Raw genomic sequence first — 25,218 nt, 5'->3', positions numbered from 1 at the left:
TGAAGTAAATAAAACAATATGTAACAGAATAACTGCAGAAGGGTGGGAGATGGCTGATTTAGATAGATGAGACAGTATTTTTAAAAATATATTTTATTGATTTTTTTACAGAGAGGAAGGGAGAGGGGGAGAGAGAGTTAGAAACATTGATGAGAGAGAAACATCGATCAGCTGCCTCCTGCACACTCCCTACTGGGTATGTGCCCGCAAGCAAGGTACATGCCCTTGACCAGAATCGAACCCGGAACCCTTGAGTCTGCAGGCCAATGCTCTATCCACTGAGCCAAACCAGTCAGGGCGAGACAGTATTAAAGAACAAAACTCAACCAAGTAAATTTGAAGATCTAATTGATTTTATTAAGTTATGAATCAGGCAGCTTCCCATCTAGCAACTAGAAGGCACTCCAAGGATTTATACAAAATGGAAGGTTTTTATAGGCAGAAAGAGAGTGGAACTAAGAAATTAAAAGAATGGATTATTTCAGACAGATTATCTCACTATTGTTGATCAGATTGATTGGTTTAAAATCCCATTCCTGGGAAAGGCAGAAACTGCAATTAGGTTAGCTTTTAAATTTTGGTTTGGTGACGTAACTTAGCAAAAGTGACTCCAGCCCTAGCTGGTTTGGCTCAGTGGATATAGCGTCAGCCTGTGGACGGAAGGGTCCCAGGTTTGATTCTGGTCAAGGGTCAAGGGCACATGCCTAGGTTGCAGGTTCAGTTCCCAGTGTGGGGTGTGCAGGATGCAGCTGATCAATGATTCTCTCTCATCATTGATGTTTCTATCTCTCTCTCCCTCTTCCTTCCTCTCTGAAATCAATAAAAATGTATTTTTTAAAAAAGTGACTCCATTTTGGCCTGTTTTTATTTTTTTAACAACAGGAAAGACTTCTCCCAGTAGGAAGGGAGGCCAGATAAAATACAGGATGCCTAGGTAAATTTGAATTTCAGACAATACATTTTTCTTAGTATAAGTATGTCCAAAATATTGCATCTGGCATACTTATGCTAAAAGTTATTCATTGTCACCCAGCTGGGTGTGACTTAGCAATTAAGTGTCCACCCAGGAACCAAGAGGTTACAGGTTCGGTTCCAGACCCATGTGCCTGGGTTGTGGGCTCAATCCCCAGTAGGGGGCGTGCAGGAGGCAGCCAATCAATGATTCTCTCGTCATTAATGTTTCCATTTCCCTCTCCCTCTCTGAAATCAATTTTTAAAAAAAAGTTATTGTCTTTCTGAAACTCAGACTTAACTGGGCATATTTTTACTTGCTAAATCTTGCAACCCTACCAGTAGGTAACATTTGAACTGAGAACTGAATGACTAGAAGGAACTAACTAAGCAAAGACTTAGGGTAAGAGTGATTCCGGCAGAGGGAACAGCCAGTGTAAATGTCAGAATAATCAGAGGGAGGGAGGTACAGATGAAGTCAAATAAATAGGCAGGGGCCAGATCATGCAAAATTCTGTAGGGATAACAAGAAGATTTCTGTGTCTGTCTCTCTCTAACTCTAAACCATTGGAGTTTTAGGGAGAGAGTGACAAAATCTGATTGATATTCGGCTGCTATGTGTTCAGTCACTTTTAGAAGGGCTTAAAAGACAAATTCAGATAATTAAACTTAAGCTTGTGCCATTGGCCTGGGGCGAGACCCCTGTGTTTGGGGGTGGACCCAACTAGGAGCTCTGGGCCCTTGGACTCTAAGGTATCTAGGCGGTTGCTATGGAGGGGCAGCTTGGTGGTTGCTAGGGAGAAAGAGGGGCACGGCCTCCGCGCAGGTCCTGGTCTAAGCGGCGGGGGCGGGGGTGGAGCCAGGAGTGCGGCGGCGCGCTCCGCGCGTTCGCAGGAAGTCGCTATGGGGAAAGACGGGGCGCGAGCGGAAGTGACGTCGCGCTCGCACACGTGTTCTAGCGTAGTTCACGCGGGTCACTTCGGCCGGGTCCGGGAAGTTACGAGCTCTTTTACCTGAGATAGGCCGAACCTAGCGCTCCGGTCCTCAACCTCTCGGCAAGATGGTGAAGCCCAAGTACAAAGGACGGAGCACCATCAACCCGTCGAAGGCCAGCACAAACCCGGGTACTGGCGGCGGGCTCGCGGAAGGCGGAGCTTGAAGGCAGCCGAGGGCGAGGCTCCGAGGGGAGGGGGCACACGGGTGGTATTGCTCGGAATGACTTGGAGCCGGGTGGCTATTGGGGAATGAGAAGGTGGCTTCTTCTTTCGGAGGCACGGAAGAGGGCTGACGGCCTGCACGCCTGTCAGGGCTTGTGTGTCAGGCCCCGGGTCTGAAGTCGGGGAAGGGGGGACACTCAGGCCTGGCAGCCGTGGGGCGGCTCCCGTTGTGAGGTGCTGGGACTCGGAAGCTCTGAGTTGAAAGGGGCAGTTCAACTTGACCTCTTCCTGTGTTCTTGTGTGGATCAGGTGTTGAAGCCCCTTCCCCAGTATATTTCAGTCTTGGGATGATTCCACCTTTCCAGCCCAAGGAATTTCCAGAAGTAAATTAAAGTCAGATTAAAAGTGGTGTAGGCCAACCCAGCTGGCCTTTTATACTTGACCACACTTGCCTGCCACCTAAGCTTTGACCATTTAAATGAGAAAGACATTGTAGATTTGGCTTTTGGAGTCACCCCATGTAGTAGCTCGGAGAAAACGCTACATAAAGGTGTTTTTGAAGCTGTGTATGGGTTTTGTGGAGGTTCCACCTATCGGATGGAGAAGATAGACCTTGGGGGAGCCCCTTCCATTCAGGTTTAGTTAGTAAAACTTTGTTTTTAAGTATGATTTAAAGTTTTTGATGATTTTAATTCATGTCCAATGTTTTCTCTGGATTACCGATAAATTATTCAATTTGGGTAGACTGGAATCTTAGAATGTGAGACCCCAAAAGGCCCTTAGAGATCATGATGTTGATGACACTGAGCCAAAATGGGGGAAGTGGCTGTCACAGTTGGTACAGTTAGTGAGCAGTAGGGCCACCAGTTCTGTGATTTTAGCCTTTTTTTTTTTTTTTTCTGCATTGCTTTAGGAGTAGACGGGTGATTTGAAGGGATCCCAAAATGAGAAACTAGGCTAGTATTACCATGCTTATTTGTCCTTCTCTTTCTCTCTGAGACATAAGGCAAGAACTACTAGCTGTTGCTCAAACTAAAATCAAACATTAGAAAGTTAGGAAACCAGTATATTAGGAACATGGCTGCATCAAAATTAGAGTCTCCATGGTGCTTTTCATGTAGCAGACACTCTATTTCTGTTCAGCTGAGACCCAGAGGTAGGTGTCTTAGAAGGTAAGACCACAGATGGTGATCAGATGCTTTTGTTCAAATTGTGGCTTTGCCATTTAGTAGCTCTGTGACCTTGGGCAAAGTGTCTGAACGCTGTGCATCGTTTCTTAGCCTGCAGAATGGTGATAATGTGTCCATCTTTTAGGATTGTGTGAATTGCATGAGACAGTGCCTGTGATGCGGATAGTACAGTGCCATAGTTAATGCTCAAAAATATTAGCCATGATCATTATCAAGTACAGTCCTATTGAGGATCAGAGATTAGGTCAGCTTTGTCATACCATGTAGCTCCCAGTAATAACTTTGTTGGAACAACACATGGAAAAAGTAGAGATTTTGCCATGAGTTGTCAGCCTACCTACTCTTAAGGAAACTAATTGGTGTGCTTGAAGCAATGTTCATACCTAGACTTGGTTATCAAATAGTGTGCAGTCAGTCTACTTCTGTGTTTCCTAGATCGAGTACAGGGAGCAGGAGGCCAAAACATGAGGGACCGGGCCACAATCCGGCGCCTGAATATGTACAGGCAGAAGGAGCGCAGGTGAGCATTGGGCACTGTCATCTGTTCCCCTGTCCTCCATGCCCTTGACTTGTAGCTGGAGACCATTAAACCTTTGATATTCTCACCCCTTCTTTCCCCAATAGGAGTAGTGTATTTTCATATATCATTTTATATGGGTATGGTTATGATAAATTGTGAATTTTGGGTTCAAGATGAGGGTAGTGGGTGGTGTAATTGTGATTGTGTCATAGTACCCTACAACAATTAGAGGTCTTGTTCCTCACAGCCTTGGCCTCCACGAATGGCATATTAAATCTCAGGTTAAGTATCTGTCAGACAGAAATCTGGTTTTCTTTAACAAAGTATATAGGACTGTAGTCATAAAACCAGCCAGAAAATTTGTTTTTTATTTTATTTTATTTTTTTATATATTTTATTGATTTTTTACAGAGAGGAAGGGAGAGGGATAGAGAGTTAGAAACATCGATGAGAGAGAGACATCGATCAGCTGCCTCCTGCACACTCCCCACTGGGTATGTGCCCGAAACCAAGGTACATGCCCTTGACTGGAATTGAACCTGGGACCCTTGAGTCCGCAGGCCAACGCTCTATCCACTGAGCCAAACTGGTTAGGGCAGAAAACTCATTTTTTAGTGCCAAACTTTTGATCACAACGTTGTGGCACTTGAAAACCCATCACAACTCTGAGTTCTGCTGAGGCAGCCTCTATAGCAGGGACTTGCTGAGTTGTGGCATTTTGCTGGCTGGTCTTAATTTGTTTAGTAATAAGAATCTTCATCCGTTCTAAAAGATGTGTCTCAAACACAAATGTCAATGAACTTAATCTGCCTTAGTCACCTACCCTGTAGTTTGTTTTAGAATTTTGAGTTCCAGCATAAATCACCCTCTACTTAAAATTCATTTAAAGCAGCCTTCAAATAATTACTCAAAAAAACTCAAGTATGTGATTTTTTAAAAAAAGCAAGAAACAGTAAACAGATTTTTAAACATTGGCATTATTTGTTATTCATCTAGCAGAAATCATTACGTGCTCTGTTGCAAGAGGATAAATGGCTTTTGGACAATCTGTTTCAAATGTAGAAGTACTTTTTGTTTATTGAAATCTGTATTTCATGATCATTTAAAACAAAGAAAAGAAAAGGCCCTTTTGATGGAAAGGGTGTTCTGTAAAGCAAACTTTGCTGTTGCCTTTCTTCTGTCCTCAACCAAAGCCTGTTAATTTCCTCAATTTAGGAACAGTCGTGGTAAAGTGATTAAGCCTCTGCAGTATCAATCATCGGTGGCTTCTGGCACAGTGGCAAGAGTGGAGCCAAATATTAAATGGTTTGGTGAGTATTATCTGTTACTTTTGCTCTACAAAATGTGTGCTGTGTGGAGAAGGGTAGGATATCCAGGTGTCTGGAAGGCAGGAGTTTTGGGGTGAGTGGAACTGTCAAGGATTGTATGAGAAAGGGAATAAGAAAAAGTGCATAGAAAAGTAGAGGTGGTAGATTTCATCAATAACTTCTTTTTTAAAAGAACTCATGGTTGTTAATTGTAAGTGACCCTTTTAAGCAAATAAGACCACCCTAATGACCACCATTCACAGGCCTTAGAACTGTCATCTCTGCGTTTCTGGTCATCTGGACAGGTTACTGTTTGAGAGATGCCTTGCGGGTGTTTGGGCTTCTGTTTGCGGAGTGAGTGCATTAGCTTGAAGTTCCTCTGAAACACTTTGTCTATAATGGGGCTGTAGTTGAACTGAGTGACAATGTTGGTTCTTCCCAGGAGTGAGTAGATTATCTGCAGAGTCACAGAGGGCTCAGGCTTCCTTTGGAAAGTCCACCTTCCTTTCAGTCTGGGCTTTCAGGCTCTCCCTTAGCCACGGCAAGGTGGTGGGCCTGCAGATGATTGGACCCCTTTGTCTGTGTGGTGTTTGACCTCTCTGCTTGGAGGCCGATGGCAACTACCTTTGAATATCTCTAACATCTTTGGAGGGGTTTCCCCTAGGAAACTGCAACATAGAAAAGCATAAAAAAAAAACTCCATAGAGAGGCCTTCAGCATGGTGGCTGGATACTGTGACTCTAGATCCAGATCACCTGGGCTTGAATCCTCTGGATGCTACCATTTCTGTGACTGGGCACGTTATTAAGTCTGTCTGATCATCAGTTTCCTCACATCTAAAATGAAGATAAAAATGGTACCCATTTTTAGTGGTAATTAAATGAGTAAAGTGTTGAGAATAGTGCCTAGTTGTCTGTAAGTACAATATATATGAGCATGAACCGTTATCACATCAGCATTTCACTGTCATAATCAACACCTTCAGTTTTGTGTTGTGCTGCACCATACTGCTTAATTGAATACATTCTTTGGGATCTCTCACAAGGTGTTCTCTAGCTGGTGTTATATACCTTTATTTTGTTCCCATACAGTGATTTATTGGTTCATTTACTAGTCCCTTCAAACCCTAAAAACAGCAACCAACTCCTAGGTTCTGTGCTTTGGGATTCATTGTGTATACCAACTAATCAGCTGTGATTGGCTCCAAATTTCTTTGTCAGATCTAACAGGAAATAGGACATTTGTCAAATCTGAGTTCCATTCAGTGATGTTTATTTTCCAGTTTCATCCAGTCCGGAAATTGGGCTTGGAAATCTATTGAAATCCTTTGTGTGTCTGGGTTGGTGGATTAGTTCATAGTGTAATGAGTGCAGGAGAGGGAGTTTTTGTTGTTGTTGTTTCCTCTTTTTTTGTTAATCCTTCCTGAGGATTTTTTTCCTATTGATCTTTAGAGAGTGGAAGCGGGTGGGGAGAGAGAAACATCAATGTGAGACAGACACATCGGTTGGTTGCCTCCTTCATGAGCCCCCACTGGGACCAGGGATTGAACCTACAACCCAGGTCCGGGAATTGAACCCATGACCCTTCAGTGCGTGGGTGGACAGTCTAAACCCCTGAGCCTCACTGGACAGGGCTTTTTCCTCTTAAGTTTTAAAAATGACTGCATGGATGAATGTATTAGGTGTTTTGGTGAGCAAGGGTAATGTAAAATCTTGCCTTTCACTCTGTCACTGGGAAGATGGATGCAAAAGCAAAAAGGAGCTGTTTAGTAAATGGCAACATTCTTTTGTAAAACAGGAAACACACGTGTGATTAAGCAGTCATCGTTACAGAAATTTCAAGAGGAAATGGATACAGTTATGAAGGATCCTTACAAAGTTGTCATGAAGCAGAGCAAGTTACCTATGTCTCTTCTCCATGATCGAATCCAGCCTCATGTAAGATGGAAATATCCCTGGCAATGGCATTTCATTGGTAGAGCCATGCAGATTCTCTCTACCATAACTGTCTATTGTTTTTTTCCATAGAGAATAGTGTCTTTAATGCAGAATTGGTGAGCTTTCTGAGACTTCTCTCTTCACCTTTTGTATGAATTGCATTCTGTCAGGGAGGTTCAGTAGTATGCTGATCAAAGCCCCGGCTTTGGAGTGAGATCTGGATTTTATCTTTGCGCTACCCCTTCCTATGGCCTTCCGTTACATTTCTCTGAGCTTTCACTTCCCCAGCTGTAAAATCAAGATAACCCACCTTCTCGGGTGACGACGCAGATGAGACGTCAGTAAAACTCCTGGCACATAGTGAGCACATAGCCCGCCACCTAATCAGAGCTAAGTAGATCGTAGCTATCCCTAATACTGTTTTAAACTTTTTTTGTAGGCAAACTTGTTTAAATGGCAATTCCATCAAACTTTGGGGAAATGTAGAATTAGGATTGGGTTGTTAGGAGGGAGAGTTTTGGTGGTGTGTACTTGCTTCTTTTGTAAGATCCTTGGAGATTCTTTTGAGCTTAAGGAAAGGATGCTGGTTAGATTGATTGTTAATCATTGAAGTTCAAAGTACAGTAAGAACTGAATCTGGCTTGAGTAGAATGAGTTTCACACAGAATCCAAAAAGTGGCCTAATGTTTTCCTGCACATTTTTACTTACATTGAATAATAATTCCCAGAAACAGAGCCAGTGCATAAGCTTCAGTTCCAGTATAAGGAGGGGAAGAAAACATTGACATGCATACATGGATTAACAGTTCAAAGAAAAGTGTTTACTTGCAGAACAAAATAAAAACCAAGGCCTGCTTATTGCCTCAGGTTTTATCAATTATGCTTTGTTTTATGACAGACTGGAAGAATGGCACCTATTAGGGGAATGACTGTTTTCTTTCAGGGAAACACATGAGTGTAATTCATGAACCACAGACAAGTTGCTCATTTCCCTTGTACCCTTTGTCTGTTCTCCCTAAAGCCATCTTTCAACAAACTATTGAATCCTGTTTATGGGAAGAACAGAGAGGTTCTATTATGGATTTACTGATTTGTTGCCCATTCCAGTCTTTCAGTGCTTTCAAAATCCAGTGCTTAACTATCTGATCTGAAGAATGAAGGCTCTGCAGCCAGAGCAGTCAGCTTGCATTTTGATGCAGATAAGCACTCAAGAGCGATTGATGAGTTTTCTGCTTTGGTCTCAAGAAACCTTACCTCTTGTTTTTTTGTTTGTTTGTTTGTTTTTCTGTTGTTTTCTTTGTTAATCTTCACCCGAGGATATTTTTCTATTGATTTTTAGGGAGAGTGGAAGAGAGAGGGAGAGACAGAGAGAAACATTGATGTGAGAGAGACACGTCAATTGGTTGCCTCCTGCATGCACCCCGACAAGGGCCCAGGCCAGGGAGGACCCTGCAAATGAGGTACGTGCCCTTGACCAGAATCGAACCCAGGACCCTTTGGTCCACAGGCCAACGCTATATCCACTGAGCCACACTGGCCAGGGCGAAACCATACCTCTTATGTTAGCATGACATCTACTACATGTTATAAAATCTAATTTAGAGATTGCTGCAGAGTGGAGTCAAATCAGATACGGTTTTCACTTTTGCACATTTAGCTAATGTGCATTATAATTATTATATTTCTGTAGCATTATATTAAAAATACTTATTTTGTGTGTGCTTCATTATGTACCACATATTACTGTTTTACTAATGTATAGATTTATATACACAAGTCCATGTGTACTCTGCTTTTTAGGTTATTTAAGAGATTTTCAATGATAATTTTGATCGTCATTTCCCCAGTGACATTAGAACCTACTTCCCATGTAAATGCTTCCATGTTTGGAGATGTTCCCTTGTTGCAAGGTAGCAAGTAAAACTGAACTAAGAGCTGTGTTAGAGGATTTGAGAAAATGATAACAGCTTAAGGGTCTTTAGGAGGTGGAGGGAGGATCTGTTGAAGTTCAGAAGCCACTGGGTTGTTCCTTCATCTGTGTTAGTAGCTGTGCTTACTTAGGGGCAGAGGGTGGTGGGGTTTTTTTTGAGAATATCATCTGCCGGCTGTTAACATTCTGTTACGTGATAGATGCTAACTCAAACTTTGACTTTTATCCGGCTTCAAAAATTCCTATGCCCGTGACTTCTTACAGTCACATCAAGTTCTAGTTAGTATCAGGTTCCTTTTATCACATCTAAACTATTATTTTGGACTTTTGCTAGATGTTTTTCATCTGAAGGCTTTCCATGTGCATTTAATAAAAACGTTACCTAAATTAGGGAAAATGTTATCTGAAACTAAAATGCATCTTACAAAACAAGCAATTCCTTTTAGCCATGAAAGAAATGAACTTCCAAGAAAAAGTTGGCATTTACACTTGGCTTAAAAAAACACATAAATTTGAGTATGATTGACCCTGACAAAATCTGTGAATTTGGCATATTTTATGCACTTGTTTGAAAGCTCAAAAAAAAAAAAGTCAGAAAAGATAAGTTAATTTTCAGTATTGTAGCCTTAATTACATTTGACTAAAGTTTATGATAAATGAAATAAAGCAGAGTTTTTGGCAGGTCTTGCACAACTATTCATATTTGCTTTGACTTTTTTTTTTTTGCTTTGACTTATTTGTATTACTTTTGTATATCTCCAAAGGAAGTTTCAGAACTTCAGAGTAGAGGAGCAAGTGCCTTTGCTATTTAAATAAGCATTTCTGATTTGAAATCGGGCTGCATCCATGTTGATTTTGGTGTGGTTTGAGCTTTGGGATAATAAAAGCAGAAAGCCTTTCCTAGGTAGGTTTTTAATTTTTTGCTTTATTTTAGTACTTTCCTTAGTTTTACCAATAATTCTTTCTCTTTAGAACTCAAAGGTGCACATTCTCGATACTGAAAGCTTTGAAACTACATTTGGCCCTAAGTCTCAGAGGAAGCGACCAAATTTACTTGCCAGTGACATGCAGTCTCTTGTAGCAAATGCAGAAATGTCCTCTGGGAGCTATGACCGGGGCAAGGATCGGGACTTGGTAACTGAAGACACAGGTGTGAGGTACAGTTTTGAAGTTCACATAGTCTCATCATTTGCTCTTCTGCAACAAAACATTTTCTCTATACTTATTCTGCCTGTGCGAAGCTCGGTGATTTAACTCATAGGTGGAGAGATATCCTCTTCCCTTAGACTAGAAAATATAGAGAAATTGAGGCCAGACTGAATAATTTAAGAGGACTTGTTTACTACAGGTCTCTTCGTCCCCAAAGTAAAAATAAGTAACATTTTCGTCTTCATTTTAAGACCAGTATATTCTATCATGGGCAAATTAGGAAGTATAGTTAAGGTTGAAATGCAGCAAAAAATAAGAATTCATAATCCCAACCTCTGTTAAGTGTTGTGAAGATCAGGGCTTCCTTAACCAGAAGTCTGGACCACTGGGGATTCATGAGTGGCCTTTGAGGTTTCTGTGACCCTTTGAGGATTTATGTACATATATAAAGGTGGTGAGATTTTTATTTTTGTTTTGTATTGTTTTGGGGAGATGGGAGGAGACAAAAGGTTCATACATTTAACATATTCTCATAGGGATTCCATACCCCAAAGAAAATTAAGAATCAGTCACCAATACTTATTTTTCTTCTAGATCTTTCTTACACTCAGTTTTTATTTATGAATATAATATCCTAAGACTGTACTTTAACTTGCCTTTTAATACATTTTTTCAGATGGTTAAGAGTATGTTTTCATGTCAGTCCTTAAGAGCAAGGTAATATTTAATGTCGGAGTAGTGCTTTGCTGTGGCCAGTCCCACTGTTGGACATTTACACTGTTTATCATTAGAGTAAACCATCGTGTACCAAATCTTTCTCATCCTTAATTATTACCCAGAGGTAAACTCTTATGGTGAAGGTTGCTGTATCAAAGACTGTGCCTGCATTGATGAGCAGTTGACACATTGCCCTCCAGAAAGGGGTCACCAGTTTAGTTTTCTCCAGCAGTGCTGGATAGTCCCCATTCTTTCTCTTGTGTCTTCTATTTTTTTTTTTTTTAATGATTTTTAGAGAGAGAGATTTGTTCCATTTATTTATGCATTCATTGGTTGTTTCTTGTATGTGCCCTGACCAGGGATAGAGCTGGTAACCTTGGCATATCGGAATGATGCTCTAGCCAACTGAGCTACCCAGCCAGGGCTCTCATGTCTTTTAAGTGCCTTAGCAAAGAGGTGTTGTCCCTTGAGGGCAGTAGTGCCACATCAGTGCTGCTGTTAGCCCGTGCCAAGCTGTGGGCCTCCCAGAGGTAATGTCAAGCCATTTGAGGCCTAGCAAAAAGAGGCAGCAAGTTCATTTATTCTTATAATTGTTTGGACTTTTTAATTGACTGTGTTCTGCTGACTTGAATTATTTTCTTCCCTTAAAAGGTACAGTAGGTAATTGGGGGGGGGGGGAGGGGAGGGGCACAAAACTATTTTTGTTTCAAAGCCATTGAAGCTAGTAAATAAACAGATTCTTAACCTAATCAGAAAAAAATTCACTTTACGTAGGAGCGATGGAGCATAGATTAGGGTTTATGTCCTGCTAATTCCTTTTCATAATTCTCTGATAAATTGCCTGATTATACGTGCTTTAAAAATTTTTTATTATGGTAAAATATACATAATAAAACTTACCACTTTAACCTTTTTTAAGGGTATAATGTAGTGACATTAAGTTCATTCACATGGTTATGAAACCATCACCATTACCCACTCCAGAATTTTTCACATCCCAAACTGAAACTGTTAAACACTAACTCCTCATTCTCCCTCTCCCCAACCCTTGGCAACCACCATTCATTCTATTTTCTGTCTCTTGTGAATTTGCTTTTACAAGTAATTCTTCATGTTAGTACAGTCATACAGTAGTTGTTCTTTTGTGTCTGGCTTATTTCACTAGTATAATGTCTTCAAGGTCATCCATGTTATAGCACTAATTGGTACTTTATCCTTTTTTATTACTGAATAGTATGTACATTGTTTTTAATCCATTTACCTGTAGAATGTATATAATAGTACCTTATATACATTCATGTGGATAGAGTCACTTTGAGAGAAACATCGATCAGCTGCCTCCTGCATACCCCCTACTAGGGATGTGCCTGCAACCAAGGTACATGCCCTTGACCGGAATCGAATCTGGGACCCTTCAGTCCGCAGGCCAACGGTCTATCCACTGAGCCAAACCGGTTATGGCTAGATTCACTTTTAAAATTAAGTTTATTTTGCCCGGCCGGTGTAGCTCAGAAGTTTAGCATCAACCCAGGAACCAAGAGGCCACCGTTTCAATTCCCGGTCAGAGCACATGCCAGGGTTGTGGGCTTGGTCCCATGTGGGGAGCATGCAGGAAGCAGCCAATTGATGTTTCTCTCTCACCGATGTTTCTATCTCTCTATCCCTCTCCCTTCCTCTCTCTCTCTCAAAAAAAAACAACAAACAAACAAAAAAAACAAAACCATAGTAAAATTAAGGTTTTTTTTGGTCCATCTGCAACTACTTGTGACACCCTTTTCCTTTGGAATATGCATGACTTTCCCCCCAAAATCCTTTTACTCTTCACAGTGCTCCAGTTGCTAACTTTGGGTGCTTTCTTCTTTAGAAATGAAGCCCAAGAGGAGATCTATAAAAAGGGACAGTCCAAAAGAATATGGGGTGAGCTCTACAAGGTAAGACTTTAAACTTTCGCTCATTGAGTGGTCCCTTTGGCTTTACAGTCTTATATGAGAAAACGGATTTTGATGTATTGAAACTGTCAGATAAAGTGCAGGCTCTCCTACCTATTTCATTCTCTTTCTCCCACAGAGAAACTAGGATCGATATAGCTGTGAACATACTATCATCGGTCTAAATAACTGCATTTTTATTACTCGTATAATAGTACCTTATATACATATATTCTGTCAATATTTCTTTGGGTTACCTACTAAAATGATAGTCCTGTTTAGATTTACCATTCTGCGCGAGAATTTTTAAGTTATTTAGTCCAGGCCTTTTATTTCATAGAACACAAATCTAGAAAGGTTGAATACCTTACCCAGCTCACCAGCTGGTTAGTGGAAGTCTTTGTGTGTCCTTAGTCCTGGTCCAGTGCTTTACAGCTGGCTGAGTTTTATCTACACACTAGTAACATTTCAGTAACAAAGGCCTTCAAGCATAGTTGCATCATTAAACGGTAACATAATAGGTAATAGTATAGTGAGAGCAAACTAAGTGTTTTAGTTTTTTGTAAAATATACAAAACCTATAACAGTAGAAACTTTTAGAAATCTTAAGAAGTAAATGATTCTGTTCAGTAATGCATAGTAGTCATAAAATAAGATGGATTTCATCTAAACTAGTTTTCCTATTTGAAATTTGACAAGTTTCAAATACCCAGGATGAAAAAAAAAACTTTGGGATTCTGATCATGAGCATTGAGATTGTCTAGATTCAACTCTCATAAGATTGCTGTAGTTTTATTTTCCCCATGTTCTCTTAAATGTTAGTCCTTGTTCATTCGCCCCTGTACGTTAGCAAATCATTCTCACCTCTTTGAATTTGCAGGTGATAGATTCATCAGATGTTGTTGTTCAAGTTCTTGATGCTAGAGATCCAATGGGTACCCGTTCCCCTCACATCGAGACTTACTTGAAAAAGGAAAAGCCCTGGAAACACCTCATTTTTGTTCTTAACAAATGTGACCTTGTTCCAACCTGGGCAACAGTAAGTACAGCTGCTAATGCAAAACAGACTTCCCAGGCTACTCAACTCGTGTAAGCCTTGAGTGTCCATAAATTATTAGTTTTGTGGCTTCTAGGACTTGGGGCAAGTGTGTACTCTTGCGATAATCGTCATTGCAGTGTTCTCATTGAAAACACAACTGAAACGGGCTTCACTGATTGGACAGCTTTACCTTTTCTCCTCTGATGGTTGGTAGCGGGGCAGCTTCAGGAGGCGGCTGCCACAGCCACTGGCCTGTTCACATCATGTTACATTAATTGCGTTTAGTAGCAATGAGGGCATTTTTGGAATATTGTTTTGTATTTAGAAGACAAAAGACAAAGCATTAATTGTCATACTTGAAAAAAAAAACATTTCAAAGAATTATAGCTAACATTTTCCATAGACAGCTGTGTATTTTTGAAGCACAATCCTGTAATTCAAGCTCTGATTCTTCCTGTATTATAAATAAACAAATTACAATTTAGCAGCATCTTTTCTTTTCCCTCCTTAGAAACGATGGGTTGCTGTCCTCTCCCAGGATTATCCAACACTTGCTTTCCATGCAAGTCTTACTAACCCCTTTGGAAAAGGAGCATTTATTCAGCTTCTACGGCAATTTGGAAAGGTATTCAGACCTGATCTGTTTCTCCAGTTGTGAAGCTGTGGGTTTGTGTTAATAATTTCTCTTGCCAGTCTGTGAGAAAGTTACACTCCTTACTTCCTACATCTTCTTTTTAATGAGAAACGTGTGTTCTAGTGATGTAAAAAAACCATAGAGCCTCATGATTATAAGGGGTTCTGAAATACTTTCTAGGTCATCCTTGGCTCCCACCCTGACCAACGTTGCTTTCCTTTCTGCCATATCTCTGCTTCCTTTCTGCCATATCTCTGCATTTTATGGCCCAACCTCTACTTGATGATGAACCCCTGAACTCACACTCTGGTCCCTACCCCGGGCTTTCAAGGCCTGACACGCTTCCTCTGCCCTCAGGGCCTGAGCTGTTTCTGTCCCCTCTGCCTGGAAGGCACCCTGCCAAACTCCTGATCAGATGTCAGTTCCTCAGGGAAGCCCTGAAACCCCATCGGATCACCCTAGTAAATGTTCTCAAAGCTTCATATTCTGTACTTGCAATTTTGCGTGTTTAATTAATTCTACCTGGCTTCTATCAAAAGACACATGTTCTCTGTCCTACCTTTCCATATTTGAACACATGCTTATAAGTCTATTTTTTGATTCCCCTTCCCCTCACCCCCACAGTTTTAGATATTTAAGTTCTTATGATGGAAAATGAGAATTAGGTTTCTTACACCTTCCCTGCATGCATACTTACCCTCCCTCTGTTCTTCCTATATCATTATATGTTGGCTAAATTCAGTGTTTGCATCATGACTGTAAAATATCAGTTGCAGTTGATCCACACAGTACTGTGATTATTATTGCTTTCTAATCAAACCTTCTGTTTTCTCTGATGTTAACTTGCTCTATTTTATATGTCACTAATGGCCCAGCAGATTCCCTGGTGGAGTGGGACCTCCTAGGATGAGTGGGCACTGGCTGCTCCCGGCCAGCTGCAGGGTCTTCCTGGCTTGCCGTTCACCACCATCTGCTGTTTCCTGTGTGGGGTCCCTTATGCATTGATCCCTTTTCTTCTTTCTTGGTTTATTTCTGAGTAGCAGTGTTTAGAAGAACATTATTTGAGAACTTGAATTCTGGAAATATCTTTCCCTTATAGCATTTCTCCCCAGCAGTCTATGATACTGCTGCATTGTCTTCTGACATATCTGTGGAGAAATCAGGGCATTCTGACTCCTAATCCTTTGTGGCTGGAATTTTTTTAAAATTTCATAGTGATATGCTTTAAGATGGCTCTTTTATTCTCTTTTATTATTCAGTGAGCCAGACATTGGATGGGACTTTCAGTCTGATATTGTCCTATGTTATTTTTTTAAAATCCCCATCCTCACCCCCCAGTCATCTCTGTTCTCATTCAGGAATTTGGTTTTATCTCCTGGTTTAATTCTTGGATTTTTTATCTTTATTTCAGTACATTTATGACATACTGCTCTATTTTCTTGGCAGTTTTTGAATTGATCATCTACCTGTTTTATTGCAAGATTAATTTTACCTCTCACTTTTAATTCCTGAGACCTCTTGTTTAACTCTGAATTGTCCTGCCCCCTGTTACAACCTATTCTTTTTTCACAGATGGAATATCATCTGTCTCTGAGAATGATAGTGGCGTTTTGAAATTTTCCTCTCTTCTTACACTGACTCTGTTTCCTCCAGTTTCTTTGTGTGTTTTTCTGTCTTTTCTACTATACTCACACTTCAAAGGTTTGGTTATTCTTGGCTCTCCATTCATATTTAAGAGGGAGCCACTACAAAAAGCTGATATAGTTTTGTTGGGGGTGGGAGGTTGTTGAATGATAGACTTCACTGTAGGGTGATTGGATAGAAACCCAATATTTTGTTGAAGGACGCCCTAGATGTCAGTGTCTATGGGTCTTTACTCTTGAGCCTGTGAGTTCCCCCAGAAAGAAGTCTTTGATCTCCAGCTCAGGGGTGGATAAGCCTGGCCAAGGTTCTGGGAACTCGATAAAAGTAAGAGCCTGAGGGTCTCACGATTCACTATTTAAGTTTATTCAGTTAATCATTTAGGGGACACTTGCTTTCAGCCACTGTTAACTCTAAATCTAGGGTCCCTTTCATGTCTGAAAATTAAAGGTCTTTTCAGAAATGCAGGGTTTCAAAAATATCATTATCCCCTAAGGCTCGGGTTTAGGGAAGTTTTGTGCCCATGATGAGTGAGGGCAGGGGTGGAGAAGTGATTTTTTACAAACTCTCCACTAGTCTCCTTGATTTCTGTCCAGTCCTCAGAGCCATATGCATTGCTAATTTCCGAGGTCTTTTGCGATTCATGGACACTATTTTTGCTGGATTTTTAGTTTTTCTTCCTTTGTAGCCACTTAGTTTTCATATTGGGCCAAGTTAGATACTACTTTTTAGCTGCTAGTATTTTGTTAATATCACATATTAGTGTTTATTGTCTCATCTTCAGCTCATTTTTGGTTTTAAATGTTTGATTCTATGGGTACTTGTTCCCACTGCTGTCATTCTGGGAGAGTTGGGGGAAGCAGCAAGGTAGACATGGATGTTTACTCTGCCACCTTTAGTCAGAGTCCCCATCCATTTGTAGACCCTCTTCTTGAGCTCTGCCTCCTTCATTTCTTTTTGGCAATGAAAACACAAAATGTATTGTGCAGAGAAAAGGGATGGGTCTGGGGTTGGCAGTTGGTGCATCTGCTAAGGTTCTGTTCCCTGAAGACGTTTTATCAGTGGTTGGTGTTCTTCTAAATTGATGACTAACAAACTGTTTCTTCCTTTGTTTCTTGACCTACATACTTTTAACCTTAAAACATTCAAGAATAATTTCACATGGATGATTGAGGAAATGACTCACCTCTGATTTATTAATAAGCATATGTATCCAGCCTGCTCAGACTATGTAGGTGGTGTGTGTCTATGCTTTAAAGAAAATTTTAGCACCAGTTTCACACTATATTCTTTATATTAGCAAAGTGATACAACCTGTTTGTCCAAAGGGATTTTCATGATTGCGCTTATGTAGTGTGTATTCTTTTTTTGAACAGTTGCATACTGACAAGAAACAGATCAGTGTCGGGTTCATTGGCTATCCAAATGTTGGCAAGAGCTCTGTGATAAACACATTACGCTCCAAGAAAGTGTGCAATGTGGCCCCCATTGCAGGTGAAACAAAGGTACGACTGGTTTCAGGGGGGTCTTATTTACTTCTAAGAATTTTATCTCCATGGAGGGTGATTATGTAGGACATGGAGATTTCTATTGCTGCTCTTGAATGAAGACTACCATTGAAGGGTTAGTCTCAACATAATAGTTTGAAATGTGCTGAGAGGTTTCTACCCAATTCGATAAGACTAAGAGTACTTTGTATGCTACTATGAGGCTTTGGCATTTGGTAAGTGCTGTTCATATTTAAGTGTTTTAAATTGTCACTGCAACCTTTTACTTCAGTACACAAAGCTAACTCAAGAATATCCAATGGGTTAAGAAAGAAAGCTCAACTTTAGGGTAGTTGTTGGCATTTGGGGGTCATACCCTGGAACACAGAATATTTGGGGGGCAGCATACTTCTGCTGAAAGGAAGAGAATCCAAAGAGTATTAAGCTTCCAAGAGTACTTATAAAATCAGGGAGAGGTTTGCTGGATGTTATTGCACAATACTAGATGAGGATCCTGCCTCTGCATTATTTTTAGACCCTTAGCTGATGGGAACTGTAGTTTATACTTCGTGAAGTGCCTCATGCATGGCACACGTAGAGGAGAGACTTCCTAGCTTCATTACTCAGCAGGTGGCTTCTTTTGACTCTTCTCCCTCCCACGCCCCCTTCATGAGCATCAGGGGTTTGTGAAATTAGACTCCCTAGTGTTTGACTTGGGAAGTCTCTGGCTTTTTTCTGTCTCAGGTCTGGCAGTATATTACCTTGATGCGTCGGATATTCCTTATCGACTGTCCAGGCGTGGTTTATCCCTCTGAGGACTCGGAGACAGACATTGTGCTGAAAGGAGTTGTAAGTACTCTGGTCCTTGCAGGCTCTTGGTTTGCCTTTAGGGAAAAACGTTCTGTGGGGGACACTGGATACCTTTGCTTTTCACTCCTTTGGAAGACAGTTTGGGGTCAAGCTGTCTTACCAAACTTTAGGAACATGATGCTGAACAGGGCACCCTCTCCATTCCCCTTAAGCCTGTTTGAGGAGTTAGTGGAACCATGGGCATATCTGGTTAATGTCATCCCACAAAAGAGTTTGTAGTTTACACAGAGGATCCGAAGGGAAGCGGGGCCTGTTTATGTTTAGTGATAATTCATCCTTGTGGGTTTACGGGTTGAGTCATTTTGGAACTCAGTCATTTCCTCACTTGTTTCTGAATACGATCGAAAACTTTAACTGGTTCCACTTAACCTTAACCAGTGCTGCTGGCTATACATCCTGTGCACATTCCTCCCCTCCTCTTTCAAGCTACTCCGTTCTCCTTGTGTGCTGGGATTGGCAGGCTTTTAACCATTTCTGCCAGTGAGTAGCACGAAGCATTCCAAGTTTAAACTGCTTGTGGAAACCACTCAGTTAGTTTGTGGTGAACTGGGATTAGAGCTGAGTCCTGGGCTCCGTGGCTGTGGCTGACTTTCGGTGGCGCTCCTTCTGGCCCACCACGTCCACCCACCTCAGAGACAGGCTCCTGCCAAGACCCACTTGCTATGTGGTTTTGAAATCTGTTTTCGGGTATTATTACAAACAGTACTGTGAGCTTCCTGCTCCCATAATAAGGTTTGTAAGCAAGAACTTTCCTATTAACATCTAGGTTCAAGTTGAAAAAATTAAGGCTCCCGAAGACCACATTGGTGCTGTACTCGAACGAGCAAAACCAGAGTATATCAGCAAGACATACAAGATTGATTCTTGGGAGAATGCCGAGGACTTTCTTGAGAAGCTAGCTTTCCGGACAGGGAAGTTATTAAAGGTGAGCCAGGTTTTGTGAGATTTCAGACGGGGACATCTGCAGGCAGTGTCATGTGGTCTGGACCTTCCTTTGTCAGGGAGGTGTGAGCAGCATGTAACCTGATGGCAAGTAGATGGTAGTAATGAGCAGCTGCTGATGTGCCTCCTAACTGGGTGCTGGTTTTGGTCTTCGAATTTAATTGAGAGTCTTTCTGTGGTGTTTCAGGGCGGCGAGCCTGACTTGCAGACTGTGGGCAAGATGGTTCTCAATGACTGGCAGAGGGGCCGCATTCCTTTCTTTGTCAAGCCACCCAATGCAGACCCCCCTGAAGAGCTTTCTACAGCCCCCCAGGTAAGTACAGGGTGGACCCACCTCCTGGAAAGCATGGTGACTGGCCTACGTGTGGTGTCTTGATTACCCTCCTTTACCAGGTAGGTATTTCAGTTGCAGTGTCTCTCAGTCCAGAATGCCATCACCATGACCTTACATGGGGTGGCATTTGGAAACCAGAAAGGTGTATGGTAGAAGACCAATTTTTTTTTTTTTTTTTTTTTAGAAAGAATCTCCAGATTCTTTTTTTTTTTTTTTTTTTTTTTAATATGTTTTATTGATTTTTTACAGAGAGGAAGGGAGAGGGATAGAGAGTTAGAAACATCGATGAGAGAAACATTGATCAGCTGCCTCCTGCACACCTCCTACTGGGGATGTGCCTGCAACCAAAGTACAGGCCCTTGACCGGAATCGAACCTGGGACCTTTTAGTCTGCAGGCCAACACTCCATCCACCAAGCCAAACCGGTTAGGGCAGAAGACCAATTTTAAGAATGTATTGTTTTATTGATTTCAGAGCAGAAGGGATAGAGAAATAGAAACATCAATGATGAGAGAGAAAATTTGACCACCTTCCTCCTGTTCGCCCCTTACTGGGGATTAAGCCCACAACCCAGGCATGTGCCCTGACCGGGAATCGAACTCTGACTTCCTGGTTCATAAGTCAGTGCTCAGCCCCTGAGCCACCCCTGCCCGGCTAGAAGGCCAAATTTAAATACTAGTCTTTAGGGCCTTGAAAAAAGAGGGCTCATTAAATGTAAGTGCTTTTCTGGTACTTTTCCTACGCTTAATGAACAGAGGCATTTCCAAGACTCATTTCTTTAACTGACATTCCTTAGATCCAGCCTTGTGGTGGTGGCAGAAACCCCCTTGAGAATCCAAAAGCTAAAAAATCACTTTACTAGAAAAATGTACATAAAGATATATACATTTTATAAAATTTCCTGAGTTTTATAGATTTCTAAACTATTTAGCACTTTTTTTTTTTTTTGGAAAATCACGTTTTGTGAGTTTCAGTTAAAAGAATAAAATATTGCATCTGAGAAGCATCAGTATAAAGTCTGGTACATCTCTTTACATCATTATCTGAAACAGGCTTGTCATTTTCATGTTCATGCTCCTTTTTTTAAAAAATAGTTTTATTGTTTTTTTTACAGAGAGAAAGGGAGAGGGAGAGAGAGTTAGAAACATTGATGAGAGAGAAACATCAATCAGCCGCCTCCTGCACACCCCCCACTGGGGATGTGCCCGCAACCAAGGTACATGCCCTTGACTGGAATCGAACCTGGGACCCTTCAGTCCGCAGGCCGACACTCTATCCACTGAGCCAAACCGGTGAGGGCATTCCTGCTCCTTCTGAACTCACCTTATACCTTCTTTCTAGACGTCTCCCCAGTGCCTCTCCTTAGCACTGGTCACTTCCTAAACTAATGCTGCTTTCATTCTTACGTAGTTGTGTGTGCTTATCTGCACAACACCCATTCCTTACAGTCCTCAGGGAAGTTGTAGGGAATCTTACCCAGCAGTAAGTAGGTGTTTGGTTGTAATGATTAAATACTTTTACAGTGGGTTCTTCCTCTGGAACTGCAAATATAATTCTTTGATCTTTAATGCTGGGTTCTGAGTTTACTGCACATTGGCTTATAATAGATAGTGATATGACACAAATTTGGGTGTTCTCAACACTCCCCCTTAGTCCTAAGAAGAGGACTACCTCATTTGAGAGCAAGGTATAAATTCAGAAATTCCATTTTTCTTTTCTGATTTCTCTCCCCCACCTCTACCCTTTGGCCCAAATAGCTTCCATCCTCATCATCTTTGGAAGCTGCCACTGAAACAACCCAGAACAACCCAGAAGAGGACATCACAGAAACTGTAGGTGAAGCGTCAGAATCTGTCCTCGAGAAGGAAAAAGGAGTGAACAGTCCCTGTGACGCCAGCTCAGAGATGCAGCAGATCCTTGCGCGGGTTCGGCAGAACTTCGGCAAAATCAACGTCGTACCTGAGTTTTCTGGGGATGACCTGGTTCCTTTGGAGATGTCAGATATGGATGAGGATCTAGAGAGCTCTCCAGAGGAGGAGGAGGAGGAGGAACAGGAGCAACAGGGGGGTGAGGAGGAAGAGTATTCAGAGTCCCGGGAAGAACACCAGGAAAACGACACCAAGGCAGTGATTAAAGCCCTGGATGAAAAGATCGCTAAATATCAGAAGTTTTTAAACAAAGCCAAAGCGAAAAAGTTCTCGGCAGTCAGGTATTTTCATCTCACAAATTGCAGTCTGCTCTTTTCTTTCCAAGAAGCTTGTCATGAGCACTAGAGTGGTATGTTTATGGGGATGGGGAGTTAAGGGGTATTGCCCACAGTTTTAAAAAGTGATTAGATTTTCAAAATTCAGCTCCCTAACATATGAGAAGCTTCATGGTTGTTTTTTAGAAATGCTCAGGGAGCTGCAAAACTGGAGTGTTGTCTTCTGCCTACCAGTGGTGGTAACTGAACAGGAGTGGGTTGTCTTAACCTTTAAAGCTGTCTCAAGTCAGCACGTGGCTTGAGCTGTGGAGGAGAATGTCCAACAGCTTCATCATTTTGCTTTTCTGTTTCAGAATATCCAAGGGACTAAGTGAAATGGTTTTTGCAAAATCTGAAGAGCAAAAAACAACAGCTGAAGAAGATATGGAAGATATGGGTAGAGTTAAATTACTAAATCATTTAGATGTGATTGGCATCTTTAGGAAATCCAAGCTAAATCTTCAAATTATCTCTTGTACCATCACTTCCACACAATTATTTACATCTGGCAAATTACCTTGGTTCCACAATCTATAATACAAATAGGATTATCCACTTTTTATTCTGCACATTTCTTAGGATTAAATTGGTAATTCAGGAAACCCTCTTCAACAGGGTACATTGTTAGCCTTACAGTTTAAGGGTGGGTCTGCAGGCAGACTTTATTTTTTGTGGTGGGCAAGGTGGTTCATGCATTTTTTATTGCATTGGATTAACAGCTTCTAAATCAAGAGTGTGTTTTCATGACATAAATGCACACCTTGCCATGGCCTGTGAGGTGTCCCTCCTGGCCTGATGCCCTCCTCTTCTCATCCTGCTTCACTCTGCACTTTGCTCACCATACTCCATTCACTCTGGCTTTTTCCTTCTTCCAACACATCAAGTTCCTTCCCATCTTAAGAATCATAGGCACATTTGTAACCTTTGTGTGTATGTGTGTATTCAATGTTTCTAGCACCTGCCAAAAAGGGAAAGAAGAGGAAGGCACAGAGGGAAGAAGAACATTCAAATAAATCTCGAAAGACACTGTCATCTAAAGAAGTATGTGTTTTTTATCTTAAGCATCACCCAGGTATAGAAAGTAGAGAGGAGGAGCCTAGTTCTTATGGGGCACTCTTTCTGAAACTAGTGACCTAGAGTTGAGTTAAAGGAACCCCAGTCCCAAGTGATGGAGTTGAAGACAGTTAATAGGATCAGGAGTTGGCCCAATGGATGAAGGTCTTGTTCTCAAATGTAGCCTATCATTTAGAAGCATCAGTTGGTTTTATGTGGCCCCAGGGAAATGACACACAGTGAGCAGAGCTGTTACTAGGCAGATGGATCTCTGCTCCCTGTAAAGTTAGCTTCGTAACTGGGCTCTTCGGAGCTGGAATGGGCCCTTGTGGGAGGGGGAAAGCTTGTTGGAAATGTTCGGCCTTTGACCAGGGGGCCACATGTCAGGAGTGCAGTAGAATGGAGCTAAACATTGGATGAGGGCTGGACCAATTGAGTCTGTAACTTGGACTTGTCACAAATCACTGGAAGCACAAACTTTGGGAGATGGACCCTCCCTCGTTAGCACTGACTGTTTCTAGAAGTTGTGGAGGTGGCATGGGGATGGAGCACAAAGAAATGGGGGCCTGTTTTGTGATTTTCAGAGTTTGAATGGTTTGCCTTTTTTGTTTTGCCATTTTTTATAGCGGAGGCGAGCAGCACGGAAGCAACAACCCAGAAAAGTTGGTGTCCGCTACTATGAAACACACAACGTGAAAAATAGGAACAGGAACAAAAAGAAGACCAATGACTCAGAGGGACAGAAACACAAACACAAAAAATTCAAGCATAAGCAGTAACTTTTTAAAAGCTGTTTATTAAATTATACAAAAATATGCACTAGAAACTGTCCAATTTCTTCCTGCCCAGTGGGCATTTCTAAGGCCACAGTGCATTTGTTTTGAGGTTTGACAGCTGAAACCATTCACCAGTGCCAGCCCCCGACCCCAGGAATTTCAGCAATGGAGTCCATTGGCATTTCCGACATTGGGATCAGCCCTGTGGTTCCTCCAGAGAGAAGCTCTGTCACGTAATGTCTGACAGAAACAGGGATGATATCTATAGAATGGGAAGGGTGGTGTTTCTTTTGTCCCAGCAGTTAGCCTTATGGAACAGAAGCTGTTGGAATAGAACAGTAAGAACAAAATTTCAAGGATGTAGTGGGCATGGCCTGGGCTTCAAAATATGAAGAAAAGTCTACCGCAGCTTCTCTTGCCCCTCATTGCATCTGGTAGGTGGGTCCAGTTGGGATATACGTGCTATACTGTTAAGGAGGTGTGGCACTAGTACATCTCAGTGAGTGGCATTCTTTCCCATGAAAAAGACAACATGCAGAGCAGAGGGAGTCTTAGAACTCCTCAGGACCCTGGACAAGGGGAAGCTGTGCCTTCAAATTTGAGAGTCAAATGGGGGCTTTTGACTTGGTGGAAGGTGAAGGTAGCTCTTGGTCTGCAGTTTGTCAGTGAGCCTGGAAACCCTACCAGGATGGTGGCAGATCAGGCTTCACTACGAGAGCCCTCCTCACATCTCCAGGGGAATACAGAGCACTGAGAAACATTCCAGCTGAGGGTGCTGAAGTCACGCAGCTTGCTGCCCTCGTCCTCCCTGGTCTGCCCTGAATTAAAGATTTTTGTCACTTAATGTAGTCTGGGTCTACAAAGCCAGAAGAGTCCTGTGCCTCCAGACTTTGAGTTTAACTTCAGAGGAATAGTAAAATGCAGCAGGCCATAGCCTGACAATAATTAGGACTGCAGGTAGGTTTGGGCACCTCTCCCATTGTTAACTAAATTTAGCCACTTAAGAGGGGTGTAGGGCCAGGGTTTGATTTTCAGCAAAGAAAGTGAACAAATTGGTTTTGGGGGAAGAGGTGAGGTACAAGAAGCTTACTGTAGACACAGTTCTTTCCAGGAAACATTTACTTAAAAGCCATGGGTTTGCCACGGTCTTCTCACCTAGGCAGTCTGAAACTAAGGAGGGGGTCCAATTGACAAGCGGGGATCAGATACAGTATAAATCTATCCTTCAAAATGAGTTACTAGAACTGTGAGCGAGGATGGTGAAAAGACATCAAATAAGGGAAAGATTGAGGCCAGAGGAGCCCAAGTTAGGTACAAGATGAACTGTGGACCCAGAATGGGATGAAACCAGCTGTGTCCTGCTAGGATTAGTGATGAGAAAGCAGTTGCTTCACCTAAGAGGGATGCAGCAGAA

At 41.8% G+C, this 25,218-nt stretch overlaps 1 protein-coding gene across 1 annotated transcript; it reads left to right on the top strand.

Annotated features, from left to right (window-relative positions):
• The first annotated feature begins 1,889 nt into the window (after positions 1-1,889).
• GNL2 (G protein nucleolar 2) lies at positions 1,890-23,843 on the top strand. Its single transcript, XM_080658108.1, has 16 exons — positions 1,890-2,075; positions 3,734-3,818; positions 5,034-5,128; positions 6,923-7,062; positions 9,965-10,149; positions 12,723-12,789; positions 13,667-13,825; positions 14,337-14,450; positions 17,477-17,605; positions 18,332-18,436; positions 19,224-19,382; positions 19,587-19,712; positions 21,491-21,942; positions 22,290-22,372; positions 22,931-23,016; positions 23,655-23,843. The coding sequence occupies exons 1-16, from the start codon at positions 2,012-2,014 to the stop codon at positions 23,805-23,807; spliced, it is 2,202 nt and encodes a 733-aa protein (XP_080514234.1). The 5' UTR covers positions 1,890-2,011; the 3' UTR covers positions 23,808-23,843.
• Positions 23,844-25,218: the final 1,375 nt, after the last annotated feature.

This window comes from Plecotus auritus (genome assembly GCF_963455305.1).
Source record: "Plecotus auritus genome assembly, chromosome: 2".
NCBI classification, from domain to species: Eukaryota; Metazoa; Chordata; class Mammalia; order Chiroptera; family Vespertilionidae; genus Plecotus; species Plecotus auritus.
This window is presented reverse-complemented; position numbering and strand designations above follow the sequence as displayed.